Below are 19,552 nucleotides of genomic sequence, written 5' to 3'. Positions count from 1 at the left end.
TATAATATAACATGTAAATCAAAATATTAGTTTTATTTTTGAAACTGTTCAAAAAACTTTGATAGACTATACATTAGTATGAAACCTATGACTAGTTCTTTATGTTTGATACTTTTGTTTGAACTAAATGTGTCATATCACTGTTTCCAAATTATGTTTGGTGTTAATGGGAAATGATAACTGATGCAAAAAAGCAGTTTTATTTTAAATTTTAACTTGAGCATCCTGCACTGTTTTATAATCAACAAAGATAAAAAGTATGATACTTTTGGATTTTACATTCTTATAGACAAGGCCTTAAGTTGTGAAGATTATGTGAAAAATTTGGATTAGTGATACTAAATTTAAGACCTGTTTACTGGAATTAAAAACAAACTTATAAGAATTAACTCCTGGATAAGTGGGTGATTCATTTTATAAATTGTAACTTTAAAGTAAAGTTAAAACCAGTCTAAAAATTAGCATTTTGTATATCTTGACTTGTCTAATGTTTAACCAAAAAAAAAATTTCAATGCCTACTTTGTTTGAATTTCAGTTCTTCTTGTAGAACTCAGTATTAGAAGCCCAAATAGGCAGAAGTATCATGTATATTTAGTAGATTAAGATTGGATTTCTTCTTGAGATGATATCTCAATCTTTGAATTCTTTTGACAGTTGAGAGGTAGTTTTTTGTCATTATCATTAGGGAAGGCTGTAATAAAATTAAGTATATTCTTCATAGTTTTTTTAAGCTGTCAGAAAAGATATGCTTCACTGCTTCTTCAAAACATAAATTGCATGTCCTACACACTTTCACTTTCCTTTAATTATAGATTTATTCTTCATTGTTTAGATTTACCTTTTCCTTTGTTACATGAAAAAATATCCCTCGCTTATTTTTTAATGTAATATCTGTGACCAAACTTGATTTCATTTTTATTTCAAAATTTACACTTTCAGTTTACCAGGAAGATAATCATACATGTTTGAATGTTGTTTTTACTATTGTCTTAAGATTTTGAATGGTTTTTTATTGCGTATAATATTTTGTTTCCATTATTAAACAGGTAATGACGGAAATTACCACAGCATTGTCCACACTTAGTAAATTAGGGATGTCACATCAACTGGGAACTTTAAAGTCATCTAGCAATACTTCACTGAACATTAGTCAAGCCTCAGCCATCCCTCCTCCTAGTCTGCCCATGTCTGTTGCTGCTCCATTTTCTAATCAGCCAAGACTTCCAGGAAGCCCTACCTTTATAGTCCGCCCACCCATATGTGTAAGTGGCACTGTGAGAGCACCACCTTTTCCAACTAATTATCAAAATGCCTGGGTTGGAACTAACTCTTTAGGGAAGAGTCTTACTGTCACATCTTCACATCTCAGTTCCCCATGGGTTCCATTATCTGTACAACCAGACACTCTTCAAGCCATAGTGAATACTACCACAAGTAAGTGCCCTGCTGTCCGGTTGGTATTTCCTAAGGAAAGAAATATGATAGGTGGTCAAAATAATACCACCATTAACACCAAGGCTACAGTTTCTTATACAATAGCTGATATCTCGCAGAGAAAGTTTACTAAGACTCTTCCAATCTATAACAATACAGTATCTATCAGGCCTAAGTTAGCTGCAGCTGACACAAAACTGACACTTACTGCATTGAGCCAACTTGGACATTTGACAGCAACTGCTTCAAACAGCATTCAGAGTTCCACAGAGTTTTTACCAACTCATTCCTTGATTCAGCCCTTTCCCTTGCCTGAATCATCAAGCCACACAAGAACACAAAATAATAAGATGGTTATTCAAAGTTCACAAACATCAGTGGCTCAGCATCAGACAAAAATTACTGGTGGTCAGCCAGTAATGCAGCAGACTCTTCTAACAAATGGTGTAAGAGGAACTGAAGAATTACCTGTCTCTCAGTACACACCTTTTCATAATCATTTTAGCAAAGTAGTTGAACACAGCGTGTGGGGACAGAAGGAGACCAAACCCAACTTTGCTAGTGTTGCCGCTGCAGGGATTACTTCAGTAGCAATGAACACCCAAAGCTCAAATCCTATTAAAACTTCTGTCTCTTTATCTCTTCCTCAGACTACTGACTACAAGGTTGATGCAGCTAAAGCTCCTGGTTATCGTGGCAACCTTCATGTTTCCCCTTGTGGATTAAGTAATTCATTTAGTGTGGGTAGAATCAGTCAAGCAGTTTCTGTTAATACCAACTATAGACTCATAGGAAGTGGGCCTCAAAGTGCTCCTTGCACACCACCATTGGGTCCTATAGGAACTCCATCTAGTTCAAATCCTTTGAAACATGGCATTTCTGTCATTGCCAGTCTTGGTGAGTCAAGATCATCTCCTGATTCTCGCCACTTTCTAGACAATGAAATGGATGGTAGCTGTACAGTTTCATCCTATGCCTCTGTCTCTCGGGTAATAAGTGATTCTCATATGACAGCAGAAACCTTGTATCAGTCTCAGGCCATGCAAGGACTTAATATGAACTTACCTATGAACAACCATTTTGCAAGGATTCATGACTTTTCACCAGCCTTAGGAGTTCATTTTCCAGGTCCATCACTTGGCACTCATACAGATACCACTTTCAGTCAGCATACCCCCTTATCATCTGTAGGATCTGTGGCTTCTGACAGCACTTCTGACTGTAGTACAACTCATAATACAAACTCTCATGTTTTTCAAAGCAATTTAAACCCTAATGCTCCAGATTTTTCTAGTCGTACCTCTCTACTGGTAGCCCATCAAAACTCTCATGGGCCATCTGTTGCTTCTTGCATGACTAATGTACATGCACCTTACCATGAAAGTACTCAGACAGCCCAGAATCCTGGTAATATGATACATGTGATAGCTGGTGGAGCAAATGTTAATCACCAACTACCATTTCACAATGGATTCTTTGCTCCAAATGGAAAACACTACCCATTTCCATTCTCCCATGTGCAACAGAACCTATCAGAATATAATCCTCCTCCTGGCCCAGTTGGGTCAATCCCACCCAGTATGGCTGGTCCAGGGTTCAATGCAGAAGCATTAAAACTCATAACAACGATGGGAGGATTTCTAACACCACCAAATCCAGCCCAAGCAATACAGCATCCTGTGGGTGTTTTACCACATCATTTTACTAATATGGCTCAAGTTGTGGAACTAAGACAGAACCAGATATCTACATATACAACTCCATCCATTGGGACCTCTTCCAAAGGTAATTTTTCGTTCTCCTTTTCATTTATTTTCTCTTTGTTTATATGTCACTGATATCATTATAATTATTATTTTAGGCTGATTTAATATATCTGATCATATCATAGAGCTATCAGGAAATTTTGGCATTTCAGAGACAGTCATATCATTGAAAGCATACCCACCTAACAATGAAGAACTATTCCAAATAAATCAACAAATATGATTACAATGTACATAAGTAAACAAGAAAATTTCATATTTTAGGTTTATTGTCAGTACAATTTATCTGTTATGAGAACTTTGGAGAAATAAAACTGCATGATAGAGCTTAAATAAAACACGAGGTGTAGCTGTTGTTTATTGAAATGTTCTATAAGGTGGTGATTTCTGTATGAAGAGAGAGATAGTTAGAACATATATGCTCTACTGAGAAGGCTGAAAATAAGGTTGTATTTAAAGGAATTTGGAATAAAACTGTCAAATCAAATGTGTAAGCCGGTATGTTTTTAATGATAAATGGATGTCGTGAAGTGATTATCTAATCTGTTGATTTGGGTGTCAAGAAAAGGAAATTATTTTTTTCAGTTTCACAAGTAAAATTAATGTTAGTGTTTCAAATTTAAATACTCTAAAATCTGTTTGATGTAATTAGAGCTTCTAAAGAGAAAAAATATATTGTCAGCACACCTTATACACAATGCCAGTTTGTATTCAGTGGGACAGGTGTCTAACCAGGAACATTCATAATGGCAAAGAAATGTGCTAGCAAGAGTCGGCCCTAAAGGCGATTTTTTATTGACACACCATCTCTTTGGTCACATAGCTAACAGTTGAAGACAAAGTGGTTGTTCTTGATGACAAGTTTAAGTTTGTTTCATTTCTGTTGGGGGAAAAGTTCATTTAAGGCTATATATATATAGTTTCTTCAAGTAGAATGTTTATGAATAAAGATGCAATGTTGAAACTAACTAGTATGTATAGATTACTATTATTAATTTTAGAGATTTGTTGAGCAAAGGAAAAGGATTCTTTAATTGCAAGTTTGTTGGAAGTGAGTGAATTTAGAATAAGAAAAAAGAATTTAACCAATTTATAACTTTGGGAACTGACGCTTGATAAAATATGTCTTTGTTAACTTTAGGTAACCCTTATATGAGACCTAGGTAAGATCCTGAAGGGTAGTTGTCTCAAAAGAACATTTTCTGAAATGTATTTGCAATGTTTATAATTTCTTAAGGCTCATTGTATTTTTTCTTTGTTTTATGGTGAGCTTTAGTCAATCAACATTCAGAGCTTTGAAGTTAGTGTTGTCACTGAGCATACTTTGTATTTTGTGAGTGAAATCTGCTTTATTAAGTATAACCACACCTGTACCTTTATCAGGTTTGGTGATGATGATATTTTTATTAGCTAATTCTTTTGACAATATTTTTTATGAGTAATGGTGTAAGCAAGTTTATGGGAGCTGTAGTTATGGGACAAAGATAAAGCAGCATTTTTTAATCTTTTTATGAAGTTGTCTAGGTTCTGGGAGTCATTCCTGTTAAAAAAAAAAAAAAAAAAGATTTTCCAACTTAGTATTGTATCTTGTTGCTGTTTATATGTACAGGAAAATTATTACCCATAGAACTTTGTTGTGACTCCTTTATATTTGGAACACCATCCTTTGTTGTTTTTTTTTACCCTCTATGCTATTTTTTTTTCTCCAGGTACAGTTTTTTCATTATTTCGGGTGAAAGGTTCCAAAAGTTTTTATCAATTTTTTTCTAGCAGATTTGCTATTTCCTATGTCTAATCACACATTCTTTCATCAGTATATCTGACAGTTTTTATTTCATCAAGGACAGACTTTACTTATTTTACAAATTTCTCTCTGGGAAATCATCACTAAACTATCCTTCCTTTTGCTCTATCTATTTACAGACCAGTTCACTCTTGATTGAGACTGCCTCTGATTTTATTTGTAGTGAGTTGGAAACATATATTTGGTTGTGTGGTATTCCTTCTGTGTATGTGTGGGGGGAGACTGTAATTGGGGACAATTTTTGACATTCTGGAGAGAAATTAAATTTGTTTTTCCTGCACTTGCTTTTAGTCTGTTGGCTTTCCAGTCCCCCTGTGAGAGAGTGGTAAGTTTATGGACTTGTGACACTGAGGTTTGATTCCCTACAGTGGACATAACAGATAGCTCAATGCTGCTTTGCTCTTACAAAACAAACTTACCTGATCAAATGTGATTTCAGTCAGTGGTGATCACTGCATTTTTAAATAACATAAAAAAGTAGGCCACTTTTGGATAAGCTGCCTTTGATTTGTTTTCTTTTGTTGGTTCATCTAGATGGTGATGTTTTGGGTCTTTTTGAAAGTTCTGGGAGCAAATTTTTAGTTTCCTCTTAATTTGGGGACATTGTGGTTCATGCTGGGAACTTTCCCTTTTCAGTTACGTGAAGGGACAGTTAAGCCTTATCTGACATGGAAGCATTTTCTGAAACTCAAATAATACATCTGCTCCTGAATTTTGGGGCTCTAAGGCAGAGCAGGTAGTTAACCAAAATAGATCAGCATCATTCAGTGAGATAGGGTAAGTCTACAGACTTACAAATGTAAAATCTAACATTTTGTTTTTCTTTTCACTTCATTTTGTTGGAAGACTCAGGTTTTCATTCATGATGAGATGAAACCATTGTTAATATGTACATTGGCTCAGTTGTTGTCTTCTACGTTCGTCTTTGTTGTTAGCATTTAGAATTTCATTGGCTACGACAGGGGGGTCTTATTTTTTTCCCTTTTTATGAGTTCCAACCCTCGACATTATTCCCTTGGTACATTGGTACCCTAAATAGATTCTGTCTATATCTAAGGGTTTTGCCAATAGTTCATATTGCTGCCTGTGATTATTGGGTATCTTTAGTGTCTGTGGGGGCTCAGCTCCAAGAATTTTTGGACAGGTGATAAATTTCATCATAATCCAGGAGCACTACAGGACCTTGAATCAGGATTAATCATTTAGTTAACATCTTCACTTCTAGTATGTATCAAACCTATAAGGTTTCTGTCTCCTGTAGATCTTCAGGATTGTGAACTTAGTTCTAGGACTATCAGAGTTTGGTCTGAAGGTAATAAGAGAGTTGTGCTTGTTCTTCTGAGGCTTTATCCTGTCATTTGTTAAGCATAAGGAGACATCAGATTGGTGTTTAGTCATTGATCTTTCTTGTTTATATCAATGCATAGATTTTTCAATTTACACATGTTCCTCATTCCTCAGTCTGAGTTAAATATTTTATTGGAATTGTGGATGTTTAAGTTCATTGTAGTCAGCTAATATTTGCATGTTGCCACAGTGGTGACATCTCACCACGTTTGGCATTTTTTGTGCACAAGAGTCAGGTTCTGCAGTTTCTGTTTTGAACTTGCATTGGCTTCATATAACTTTTTGCCATATCATATGTTCTTTTTTCTCTTGTTGTCTCCATTCCATTGCACTGTGCACACATCATTTCATAGATGACTGGTTACTGATGGCATCCTCTTACCAATTGTTAGAACATCACATCCTGGTTCTACTTTCAGAAACAACCAAGGCAGGCTTGATTCTCAGAGTATAAACATCCATTCTTGCTTTAAGTCAGTATCTCATCAGTCTGGATATTTTTATTTTTTTCATCTTGTCTCTCAGTTTGGCTCACCTGACTCCCATTCGGTTCCATTCTGTGTAACAGGATGCCCAATTTGTACTCAACTCTCCTTCTATTACTGCACAGAAGTTCCTTTGGGACAAAAGCAGAAGAGGTCCTTTTAATGGTCTTTATGTGATCTAATGGATTATAAAGATTGATTCACTGGATTCCCCAGTTTCCTTAGTAGGGATCATTCTTCAATCTTGAGGAATTGTTAAGTCAGGATGCTACTAAGATATGTGTTCTTCTACCACTTCTTTTTCCAGAATTTCATCTCTTTTTTTTTTTGAATGCCTTGTATGAGTGATAATGTTTCCCTACACAATGTTTTGGTCTTTTTCTCTTCAAAAGGCAATGCTTTATGGTTTGGGCTTAAGGTGAAAACTGTCAAGCTTCATTCTGAAGATTCCATGGTGATATTTTTCATCAAGGAGGCACTTGGTCCATGGCTCCTTGTTTTTGATTCTTGGACCTTCTTTCTCAAGGCCACTCCTTCCATACCACCCTACTAGCTTTCCATATTCCATGGATTGTGCCTGTGATAACAGGTCAATTCATCTCAACCCAAACAGATTCTCCCAACAGAATTGAGGCTGCATTGAAAGGTTCTGTTGGGTTCTCTCTCAATTTGCAACTCTGATTGGTGGGTTGGCATCTTGTTGGAACACTCAACTGGTGGCAGTTTAGCCTTTAGTGCCCTCACCTTTGGGATTTGGCAGTGAATGCATTCTGTTAAGACAGGAATGGAATTAAAACTCTAGGCCTTCCCTCCAATTCATATGTTACCCAGGGTACTAAATGATTTGTTCCAACCCATTATGGAGGGCTGTTGATAGCAACATATTGGTTTCTGCTCCTGAGGTATCATCCGAAGTGTTCCTTTCTTTCACTTCTTCTAAGGCCATCTCTGTGGAAGCAACCATGACCTGAAATGGTACACCCAGCTGTATGACCTGAAATGGTACACCCAGCTGTCCAGAAGCTCAAGCTTCAGGCATAGAAGTTATGCGGTCTTTGGCGTAGTATCAGGATTTAATTTCTAAGGTTGCCATCTATCTGTCTTAATCCTTTCTTAGTCCCATGATGGGCATTTATCAAAGGAAGTGACATGGATATTGGCAATGGGTGAGAGGAGGTTGAACCTACTTTGATTAGAATTGCCAACCATACTTCATTTTTTGACCTGGCTCTTTGGCAAGGGTCATTTGCACCTTCCACAATTGCCCTTTATAGTACAGCCTTATTGACTGCTGTTTAGTATGACAAAATATTCTTTGATTCCTCTATATTCTCCAGACTCCTCAAGTCACTCTGAGTCCTTCATCCTAAATGAATATTCCAGTTACCTGTTATGTTAAAATTTCATTACATGCCCTTTCTCAATACCTGTTTATGACCTGATTCTCATATTCCATGTATTACTTTTACATGAAGGTTTTTTCCATTGCTGCTTGCCTACAGACATTGCTGGTCAGAGTGGTTTGAGGCTGCATTGCCTCACATCTACATCCTCAGACCAGTTCTTTACCTGTCTGACAATGTCTTGAATAAGGAGTAAATCATTTTCACCAGTTCATCTGATCACTATTTCTCGCTTCTAATTCTGATCAGATTTCAATCATTGTCATATTTAGTAAGGGTTTTGTTGCCTGCACTAATGCTTTTAGAAATACTAGAAAATTACTTTTATTTTGGGCTGTCTTTCAAGGTGAGGAGTTTTTTTTAGTCATGTCTAATCAGATTTGTCACATTTCTTTGCCCTTAGTAACCTCTGTATGAGAGGCTCAGATATGACACTTAGTTTTCTGGTTGGGTTGAGCATGGTCCTTCTTTATGATCAATATTGGTTCAATACATTGTCCATGAAAGAGGCTTCAATGTCTCCTCATAATTCTGAATGCAGAGTGGTCCCATACCTGGTTGAGAACAGTTTGTTCCATGTCCTCCCTACAATTCTAGGAGCAAGTGGAATTTACATTGCCCTCATATTTGGGAATGAGCATGAGTGTTTGTAATTCCAGACTGGATAAGTTCCATTTCCTCAGGTTTAGTAAGGCACACAGAATCCCATCATTCCAAGCATGGGATGTTGCCTTTTGTAGTTACTCAGGTTGAGGAGAAGGTTTATCCACTTCAGTGTTGCAAACCTTATTACCAAGATACTGGTGACTTGGAATACATCTACAGTTACAGGTTGGAATCTACACATAAGTATATACATGTATAGATTATGGTCTAATTATCCTAGCTATTAATGTGGTATGTAGGAACCATAGTCCTATAATTCAAACTGCAAGTAGTATAGCTGGAGCTATCTGGTTGGAGATTGGCCAGTGGTGATGACAAATCATGTAAAATTCGACTCGTAATACATGAATTTAGGTCAAGGATGTTATCTCCTCATCTTCTACTGATATACTCTTGATCTATGCAGATGCTTCCTGCTTGGATAATGCTCTCACTAGTCTTTCCACATTTATCAATATAATGTTCTAGCTGTAAGTTTCTAGCTGCAAGCTGTCAGTCTCAAAAAATAGCATTATCTGAATAAAGTGCTTATATACAGTACCAGGATAGAGGGTGCATTGATGTAGGTGAAGACTGTCACAAAATAAATATCTCCAAGGGCAGTTAAGTGGGGTATTTTTGGAAATACATTTTTTGATTTAAGAAAATGTTAACATCTGTACATAGTATTTTACAAACACATAACCTTCCAGGTTATAATAACAAAAAATGGTGTGCATAATAAAGCTTATCAGTTTAAGTTTTCCCGTTTGTCATTATTCTTTTTGTCTAATTCTGTGAAGTTCCTAGTCTGACAAAGGAACAGTGTGCTGTATTTTCTGCAGTACTATTGTTTCTTACAGATGCTTTTTATAATCTTTCTAATGCACTTTTATATATTAAAATATGTTTGATAGTGATGTTTTTTTTTACAAAACTACATTCCTACTGTATCCTTTTTTATTACTGATTTAAATTACTTATAAATAGTGGGAGTTTTAACACAAGAAAGAACTTGGTAATTTGTAGTATGTGATGATCACTTTAGTCAGTGGCATTTAATCAATTAAATAGTACAGTGTTCCTCAACAAGCAAAAATAAAAAGTGGTCACAGATTCTGTCGTTTTTGTACTTTACCTTTAGTTAGTAGTTCAAGAAGGAAAAAGTTGTTAGTGAGTGTTACAAGACAGATGTTTTCCCTCTAGTTAGTAGTTAATAAAAGAAACCAAAAATGAGACAGACGATATTGCTAGCCATCTGCTTTCTATTTATGTAGTAGTGCAAAATTAGTGACTTTTGAACCTAACTTTAGTAGCTTTGCTGCAGCAAAGATAAGGTGAGTGAGTTTGGTGGCAAAAGGGATCAAATCAAGACTCAAATTGTAAGCCTTGAAGGGCTAAATTAGACAGAACGCAGATAACCCATTATGCAGTTTTCTGTTGATTAACGGAAACACATAATAGCACTATTCCAATTATTTGTACAGTTGGTGTAATCAAAGGTTCTAACAATTGGAAGCCCTAATTCTGATTAATTAACACCACTGGTAAAGCCATACCAATTTTGAACAAATGTATGCCTTACCCCCTTTTCTTATTAATAAGTGGAAAAAAATTCAGGTAGCTCTTTCTAAAATTATTGATAGGATATGGCAAACCAAATAGTAATTTATGGGCTTTATTTTAAGTAGCTTTGGAAATTGTACTTCTGAAAAGTGGTTTTTAATAAAAATTATACAAATTAAACAGTTCTGTTATTTTGTCATGTATTGTATAATTCTTATTTTTGCTAACACTAAATTTGACAGTTCAGACTGTTTTGGGGCTTTAGTAATTGAGCTTCAAGTCCCTAAATTTGTTCAGGGATATGTCCAGTTTTTAGAGAGAATCATATAATTAATTGAAAATGTATTTTAAAAATAGAAAAATGCTGTAGTAGTGCTTTTTCTGTATTGAAAAATAATTCTTAAATTTTGAGTAACTAATTTAGTCTGTGTGCAATTACATGTATGTATGTGTAACAATTTTGTATTATTTGTATTTGTGATATCCATAAAATATACAGTAAGTTGCATATCTTCAAGTAATGTTTTCATGCAGTAGTTGAGAATTACATTATTCATTTTTTTTTTCAATAATTCAAGCAACCAACTAAAATTGAAAAGTTATCTTAAGGCTGGTTCCACCTTGATTAACATTAGGTGTTTGGTAATAGAATTACTTCCAACAATCACTTTGTAAACATGAACTACTTGTAATAAGTAGGATTGGTTGAAAGATAGTAATTAATCCAATTAATATTTGTTATATTTGAAAATAAGTAGAACTTGGGAATAAACCATACCATATTTTAAGAGCATTTTTAGAAGATTATCATGGAAGGCATTTTATATTACAAAATTTAAAAAATAAGTTCTAATGATGACCCAAGAAAATGAATTGTTCAGTAGGAAGAAATGAGTTTTACTCAGCAGTTTAGTTTTGTTATATTTAGTAAACTAACATAATGAAAACAGATTTTTTCCACTGTTTTCTAAAGCACACCTTTAAGACAAAATGTAATAACTTAAATACTGTGAAGTTTAAGACATAATATTGATAAATAAAGCAGGTTCTGTTTATAGATGGAGACTCACCAGTAGCTGTGGCTTCTCCTTCGGGTTCACCTCAAGGCAGCAATCTTGGATCTCCTGTTGGAGTGGGAAGTGATCGTCCTGGAGTTGTATGTGAAGATAGAAAACTGCCAAGACCAATAGGGACTGAACGAGCTCAGAAAAAAAATCCAACATATGGAAGTCTGTCAGATGTTCCAGATATTTGGTCCTATGGTGCAAATAAGATAAATGGTACATTTATGTGATACTGTTATTTTTATTTGTCTAAGATGAAGCAAAATGGCAACTTTAAAATATTTTCAAATGACCCTTACTTGGTATAACAGTCACCAATTTGGAATGTTTGCATGAGACTGGGAATACGTTGGTATTGAACTTTATATGTAATAATTTAACAAGTGTAGGTAATTATACAACTTTACAGTATTTTAATAGATGAATGTAAGATTATTTATCTATGTATCCTTTTCAATTTGGAATTACTTGTTATGACATGTATAATTTTACTTTATGTAGAATAAAGATGACAGTTTTTCTCTAAGTTATCATATAATATTTCATACAGGTACACAACTTTTTTTGCTTCTGCAGTCACTTAATTATTTAAGAGATTACATAACTTTGTGTTACAAACTATTGTTAGTAAAAATCCTTAGGAGCAGTTCTGTACCCACTTTTATGAATACTCATTTTATTTACCCTTGACATCTTTTCACACCCTTCATAATTGCTGACCATTGCCATTTGTTATCATTACTACTCTTACACATTCATATTAACAGACCACTATTCTTTCCATTGCAAACTACTACAAGTTTTATTATAAACCATTGAATCATTTTGTCATCACCTTAATTCTACTTTTTTAAATCAATACTGCTTAATCTATGTTCATTATCAAGGATAATTATTATTTTTAACACTATCACCTATTCCACATTCCCGTTAATGAAACTGTGTTGTTGTTTTTTTTAACCAGTAATACTTTCTTGCATGTTGAGTATTACAAACTGTTATTAATAGCACCTAATTAACATATCAAGAAATTTTGTACGCACCATTACCCTCTATTATAAGTGGGATTAATTCCAATGTGCAAAAATGTTTGTTTTTGAATATTGATTATTCTGAGTATCATGTTTAAAAACTTTACAGTAAATGGATCATATTTTTGATATTTTCACATAATGAAGTAGCAAAGAAAGAAATATCTTAAAATTTCTAATGACTAAATAATTTTTGTTAAAATATATTTAACCCTTTCTGTTATCTCAACATTATAATATTAAAAAACATAAATTTGACACATTTATAATATGGAGAAACACAGTTTGTGTTGTAAAGTTAGTAGTAAAGTTTCGAACATATACTTCTTTTACATATAATGCTAGGAAGCTGTTACATATAACTGTAGAATACAGTGTGACATATAATAGTAGAACAGCATCACAAGTAATTAAACATATATCTGATGAGATATAACATGGTAAAGAATTTTGTTTGTTTGATCCATATTTCTCACTGTTTTTCTGAATAGATGTAAGCTCAGCAGAAGATTGGATCCATCACATGCCTTCAGGTATAGCAGCGATGCAAACACTCTCACAGGATGATCCTGTTCCACACATGTTGCACAATAGTTACATGAGTGGCAGGTATGGGGAAAACCTAGTATCAGTGACACAACAGAACTCTTCATTAGAGCAGTCTTATCAGGTGAGTCAAGTCAGTTTGTAATTTTAGTAAGTTTATTTTTTGTTGGAATTTTAGAGTACTACCTTATATGCCACATTTTGGTTAGCTTTTCTGAGAATTTTCTTTCAGGTGCAGTTTCCTGTATAATTTTTTAATTGTTGTTGAAGGATTCTTAATTAATTGATTAATTATTTTTTTGCAAATGCATTAAATGCCTCTTTCAGTGTCTTGGTAGTAAGTCTGAAAGGTTATGCTAAAAACTGAGTTTGAATACCTGTTGTGGGCACAGCCAGTTGTGTTGCTTTGTGCTTGACCATAAGAGAAAACATAAGTTTATAAGTGTTTGAAACCTAATTATAAATCTTTTAGGTGCATTTTACTTAGAAGTTTTAGGTATCAAGTATGTATTTTGTATAAATTTTGTTGTTCATAATTTCAACGTTTTTTGTGTATTTTGTAGTTACTAAATACTTTGGTTGATCATCTTGATGACAGCTGTTGTTAAGTTCTATCAACTTTATCCATATAATTACAATCTATATGAAGAAATACATTTTACCTTTGAAGTTAAAATGAATCAATTATTCCAAATAGTTTATTATATATTTATAATGCTGCAACAAGATTGTTGATTAAAAAATACATCAAAAACTGTTTTATTTTTCAGAACACCAGATTATGGCCATATAAAGCATTATGGTTTCTTGTGAATTAAAAAATTTATAACTAGCTATTTTAGGTTGTATCATCTATTGTTGTTGATTTAGAGAGCATAAAGGTTTTATTTAATCTGTTATTAACTGTTAAGGAAATAAGGAGAAATGTTTGTTCCAACTGACAAATCAAAATTCAACTCTTGCCACAATCATAGTAAAGAAAAAGTATGTGTAATGGTAATTATAAATTGGAGATAGTTGTGCCTTGTTTTTAAAAGGTAAATAAAGGTTTTACTTTATTACTTTTTTAAAGAAAGATAAATGTATTGTGATACTTCATGATATTATCACAAGTAGTTAGTTAGAGCTGACATTATTTAAACTAAAAATTTAGAAGTACAAAATAGTCTTAACTACTGACACAAAAATTGAAATAAATTTGTTATTTTATAAACATATAAAACTACTTCAACTTGCTTTAAGAAAGGAAAGAAAGATTAAGTTACCAGAAAAATTCACTGTAGTTCTATCATATCAGTTAAATTTATCTCAGAAAAAATAAGCTATTAGAAAATGTAATTCAAGTACTTGTTATGACATAGGATATCAACATATAATTTGTAGGACTCTCAGTAAAGCAGATATTAAGCATTTATGGGTTTTGGTGTACAATGCCTTATGGAGACATTATGACTGATGATAATTTACATGACTATAAGCTGATGAGTTGAAATATTGACCAAGAAGACCTTACGGTGTAGGTGTGAAGTGCACAAGTTATGTTGAGATGTTATTGTGTTCATTCTGTACAGAAAGAATTGTTAAAAATTATCATTTATCTTATTATGATATAATGACACACAAAACACTGATGTATACTAGATCACGTTTTGTTAGCATAAAATCTTGTATAACATAATAATTTATGCATTATTGATAATGGATATAAATAGTATTTTCATTCAGGCTTTGCTTGTTGGATGCTCAGCTAACCCAGTGAGCTCTGACGTTGAGTGAAAGCTTTGTTGTCATTGGCATGCAGCATACAGGGTGTGCAGTAAAGATGCTATTATATTCTTGTTATTGAGCATAGTGAAACTGAATGAGGATCTTTAAATCACACAAAAACTGTATTATTCAATATTGTCTAGAGCATAAAATTAATATCGTATGGTTTATTCCTTGTATTATAATGCAGTCTATGAATATAGTCACCCCAGGAGGAGGTTATTCTCCATATTTGAATGGTGTGCCAGTACCTCACGTCTTGACCACTCATCTGTATTCTCATGCTAATGGAGGTCTTGCAACAGGAATGGAAGTTGGAGGAGAACTGTGGCATGCTCCTTCCAAAGTGGTGTTACCTAACATTGGAGACAACCTTCCCTGTGACCATAAAATGGTCAGTATCTGGATGGACAATGTGTATGCTTTCAACTAAAGTACAAATAGGATGGCTTAATAAATGTCTTGCCACCCAGTGACGTATGGGAATGAAAGTAAGGTTTTTGTTAGTTTCTCCCCAGTGTTTTACCCACTGTGATATGTGCTAATAAAAGTAAGGTTTACTCCAGTGTCTTATCACTGAATGTCTTCTGTTACTTAAATATTGTTTCTGTACATTTTTCTCTCAATGCCATATCATCAAGTGAAAGTTTTGTGTGTGTTTCTTCCAGTGTCATATCCCTCAGTCATGCATAATGTTGACGGTAAGGTTTTATTTGCATTTCTTTCAAAGCTTTGTCATTAAATGCTACATATTAATGAACATAAGGTTTATTTGTGTTTCTGCGAATATCTTATTAAATGATTCATACTAATGAACATGATGATTTGTCTGTGTTTTTACCAGTGTCTTACCATTAAATGCTTCATATTAATTAGTGTAATGTTTTGTTTGTGTTTCTCCTGTTACCTGATACATACTAACAAACATAAGGTTTTGTTTCTTTCTGTCAGTTTACCATTAAATGGTGTGTACTTCTGACAGTAAGGTTTTGCTTGCACTTCTCCCACTGTCTTGTCACCTATAAACATTATTACCTATTATAAATTATCTTGGATGCATATCGGATTTATTATGTTAATACATTATGATTTAAAATAACCAGAAATTTGAATTTAGAAGTCAGTTGAATGTGTATGTATCAAATGTGTGATATTTGTCAAGAAGATTGATACACAGAAATTTCTTTCTTAAAACAAATACATTTTAATATACAAACAACAATTCATAGTAATGGTTATTACAAATACTAATTTATATACAAAAGTTTTACAAACATATAAAAAGTACTGTGTCTTCTGTCTGGTCTTATCTGTAACTGAGATTTTATTGATGGTTCACAAAGAGCAAATTAATTTTATGTTGATACAAAGGTACATTTCTCGTGATGGCAAGGAAGGTAGTTTTTTTCCTGATGAATATATCTGTTCTCATAGAAATACCAATGTCCAAAGTTAATTCACTGAAGTTTGTAATATTTGAAATGTATAAACATTCGTGGTCAAATATTTATAGTTTTCTGATTAATAAGTGTTTCTCACAATTATAGCCTCCAAGGCTTGTAGCAAACCAACAATATTAAAACTGTCTCTTCTTGTGTTGTGTTGGCTACCTTTTATACTAATTTGGCAAGATTCTCAAATTCAGCTGGCAATAATACTGAGAGTTATTAGTATTTTATATACGTCGTACATTGTTGATTTTTATGCTCAAGAATTACAAATTTACAGAACAGGTATGACTTTTGCAATGCACATTTATAAATGTACATCACATGCACTTTTAAATATATATTAAACTGAAACAAACATAGACAATAAAGAAATCCATTACAATATTTTACACAGAAACATGCATGCACGCACATAACACACACTAATGAAGTTAAGGTTTTGTTTGTTTCCCACAGTGTTTTATCATTGAGTGGCATGTAAGGTTTTGTTTACACCTCTCCCAGTGTCTTATGACACACACACACACACACACACACACACACACACACACACACACACACAATGAAGGGTGAGGTTTTGTACGTTTCTTTTTTCTTTCAACTATCAGATATACATGTTTGTTTTTCTATTTTGTGAGAATAATCAATATAATTGTGATTCTTGAATAATTTAATTTGCAATAGTCCCTACCATAAATAACTTAAGACTTCTGTTGTTATACAGTAACTAGTAAAGTATTACTTTTGTTTAACCTTATGATAATTCCTGCTACAAACATGTTGAAGCACAGTGTTGTTTGTACAGTTAATTTTTTTTCCCCATTTTCTTTGTCTTCCTTCTTATGGACTTTGACCTTAAACTGTTTTAAAGCATGTTATCACTGTGGGAAGTTTCACATTTATGTAGTATCATTTTGAATAAAATTGTAAGTTTGAGTTAATAAAATGTCTATATGGGTGCTAAAATGAAATTTGTTTGAAACTCACTAGTTGAATTTCTGTTTTCCATCAGCTTATACTCATGTTGGAGAAAGCATTAGAAGAAGTTTTTGAAATATTTCCACAAATATACACACATACAAACATATGAAGGGGGGGGCACAGTGTGTATCATAATATTTATGTTACCAAATATATGAACTTACAATTATCTTACAAATATTGTCGCCAACAAATAGTATGAAATTTCCTTGAACATGTTTGTAAAACTCATAGCCTTGGATTTTTATGTAATTTTTTCTTCTTCTTCTAGGCCTGGCATAAGTGGAACCAGCATCTGGCATGAGTGATGTTTTTTCCTGAATTAGTATCTTTACCACCTTGGGTTCCCTTTCTTTCCTATAGATGTTTCCTCTTTATCCAGGTGGGGAACTCAAAAGGCATTGTTTAGACTAATGAAGACAAACATGCTTTAGGTTTTTGTGAGATTTAAGTTCCTTCTACTGCTGTGAAACTTCTTTCCGGTTGATATGAAGTTATATATTAAAAATTTAAAAGGATTTAGGTGTGGTTAAATATATTATATTGCTTGAAATGTTGGTAAATAGACTGTCAGAGATATTATTTCAAGTTGGAATGTATTTGAGAACTTGATCTACCAGTAAAAGTTTCCCACCAGTGAAGTTGTCATTGATGCTTTATTTTCACACACACACTGTGCATTTTGTGTATGTGTTTAGGGGATTAGAATAACCTAGTTTTGCTCAGTTATGATCATGATATCAATTGTATGTTCATATGTCTCTTCTTAGATCACCACAATAACTGTTTACTAAACACAACTATATAAAAGTGTTCTTTTGTGGTTTCATTACACAAGTGTTCTTAGATATTTTAAAAGAACATCTCTTAAAAATAAATTTCTCTCACTTTCCAATTTATTCATTCAAGACATTCTTTATTTCTTTCACATGAGCATGTATTTTAGATAGAGGGACACTAAGAAACAGTCTGTGTAGTCTATTAATTTGTTTTAAGTTGATTTTAGAACAAAACAACAACATAGATCAGTGTGCTTAAAGATGAATTGGAAAAGGTAATAATTACTTTTTAACTTTTACACAAATAACAACAGTTGATGTGTGAATTAAAGAAACATGAAAACTAGTTATTGTGACGTAAATTTACAGCAAAATGGACTTGAAATTTATAAACATTAATAACACAGGCCTGCAAAGTTAAATGTCAAGGTTTTTTTTGTTTTAATGTTGGATTTTCTGTAATTCAGCTGTGCAGATTTTGAAAATAATATTAATTTTTTTCTATCACATAAAGAGTTTTTACAAATTGGGAAGAATGAAAATCTTACTTGGATCAAATTAATATTTCATTTACCACAATGAACATTTTTTAGTATTATGTTTGTTATGTTTGGGTCTTAGAATGATCAATGAGACTATTGTGGTTGGTCTAGAGAAATCTCTAGTTAGTGGTTGTCAACATTTTAAGCATAACAGAATGCAATCTGATTTTAGTGAAAATAATTCACTTATGTACAAGTACATATGACGTTTTGTGAAAAATGTGTATATGATGGAGAAAAATGGATGTCATTTTTAGATACATACAGGAATTACTGTAGGAGGTAAAAATTTCTAGACAATAAAACTATTGCATACCTATGTTATTAACACCTGAAACTTTGCATAAAATCTTTTGTTTTTGAACTCAAGAATTAACAAAAATTGATTACATTGTTTTTTAGGACAGAAATAATGCAACATATTTAATTATTGGTTTCTTGGGTCTTACTTTATCATTCAAATTCCACTGTAAGTAAACATCTTAGAAAGTCTGTCACCATGCCATTAAATTCGTTTTTTTATATGTTTTTCTAATAATAATCCTGAGCCAATAAGTCCATAATTGTCAATGCAGAATAAAATTAAAGGAAAATACTCAGGTTTCTTCACTGTCAGTGATATGCTTTTAATAATTTTTGAATTTGTCATCTGAAAGCACTATTATATCCATTTAATCTGTTGAGTTTCAACTTTTATACAAGTTATTAATTTAGTAACTAAAATTCAGTGATTGATGAAGAAAAAAAAATAGCTGAAATGCAAGTTTGGTTTACACTTGCAACAAATTAACTGCACAGAGATGTTGTGTGCAGATAACACACAACATGTTAACTTTGTTTAGGGAAGTTACTGTACTTCCCTACAGTACAGGGAACATATATTCAGATCACTGAAATATATCAAGTGATCCATATTTGTATGTTGCCCATACAAATAAAC

General features: G+C 33.1%; 1 protein-coding gene across 1 annotated transcript in view; it reads left to right on the top strand.

The window, feature by feature from the left end:
* LOC143228356 (uncharacterized) overlaps positions 1 to 17,932 on the top strand; it is a 31,091-nt gene extending 13,159 nt beyond the window's left edge. The window contains exons 5-9 of the mRNA XM_076459625.1: positions 1,048 to 3,220; positions 11,510 to 11,731; positions 13,038 to 13,216; positions 15,050 to 15,253; positions 17,563 to 17,932. Coding sequence (XP_076315740.1) covers positions 1,048 to 3,220; positions 11,510 to 11,731; positions 13,038 to 13,216; positions 15,050 to 15,253; positions 17,563 to 17,595 — 2,811 coding nt within the window. The 3' untranslated portion in view covers positions 17,596 to 17,932. The remainder of the gene's footprint in view (positions 1 to 1,047; positions 3,221 to 11,509; positions 11,732 to 13,037; positions 13,217 to 15,049; positions 15,254 to 17,562) is intronic.
* The last annotated feature ends 1,620 nt before the right edge of the window (positions 17,933 to 19,552 follow it).

The sequence above is a fragment of the Tachypleus tridentatus genome, chromosome 10 (assembly GCF_004210375.1).
Source record: "Tachypleus tridentatus isolate NWPU-2018 chromosome 10, ASM421037v1, whole genome shotgun sequence".
In the NCBI taxonomy this organism is placed as follows: domain Eukaryota; kingdom Metazoa; phylum Arthropoda; class Merostomata; order Xiphosura; family Limulidae; genus Tachypleus; species Tachypleus tridentatus.
Note: the sequence above shows the minus strand (reverse complement) of the source record. Positions and strands in the feature narration are given on the sequence as shown.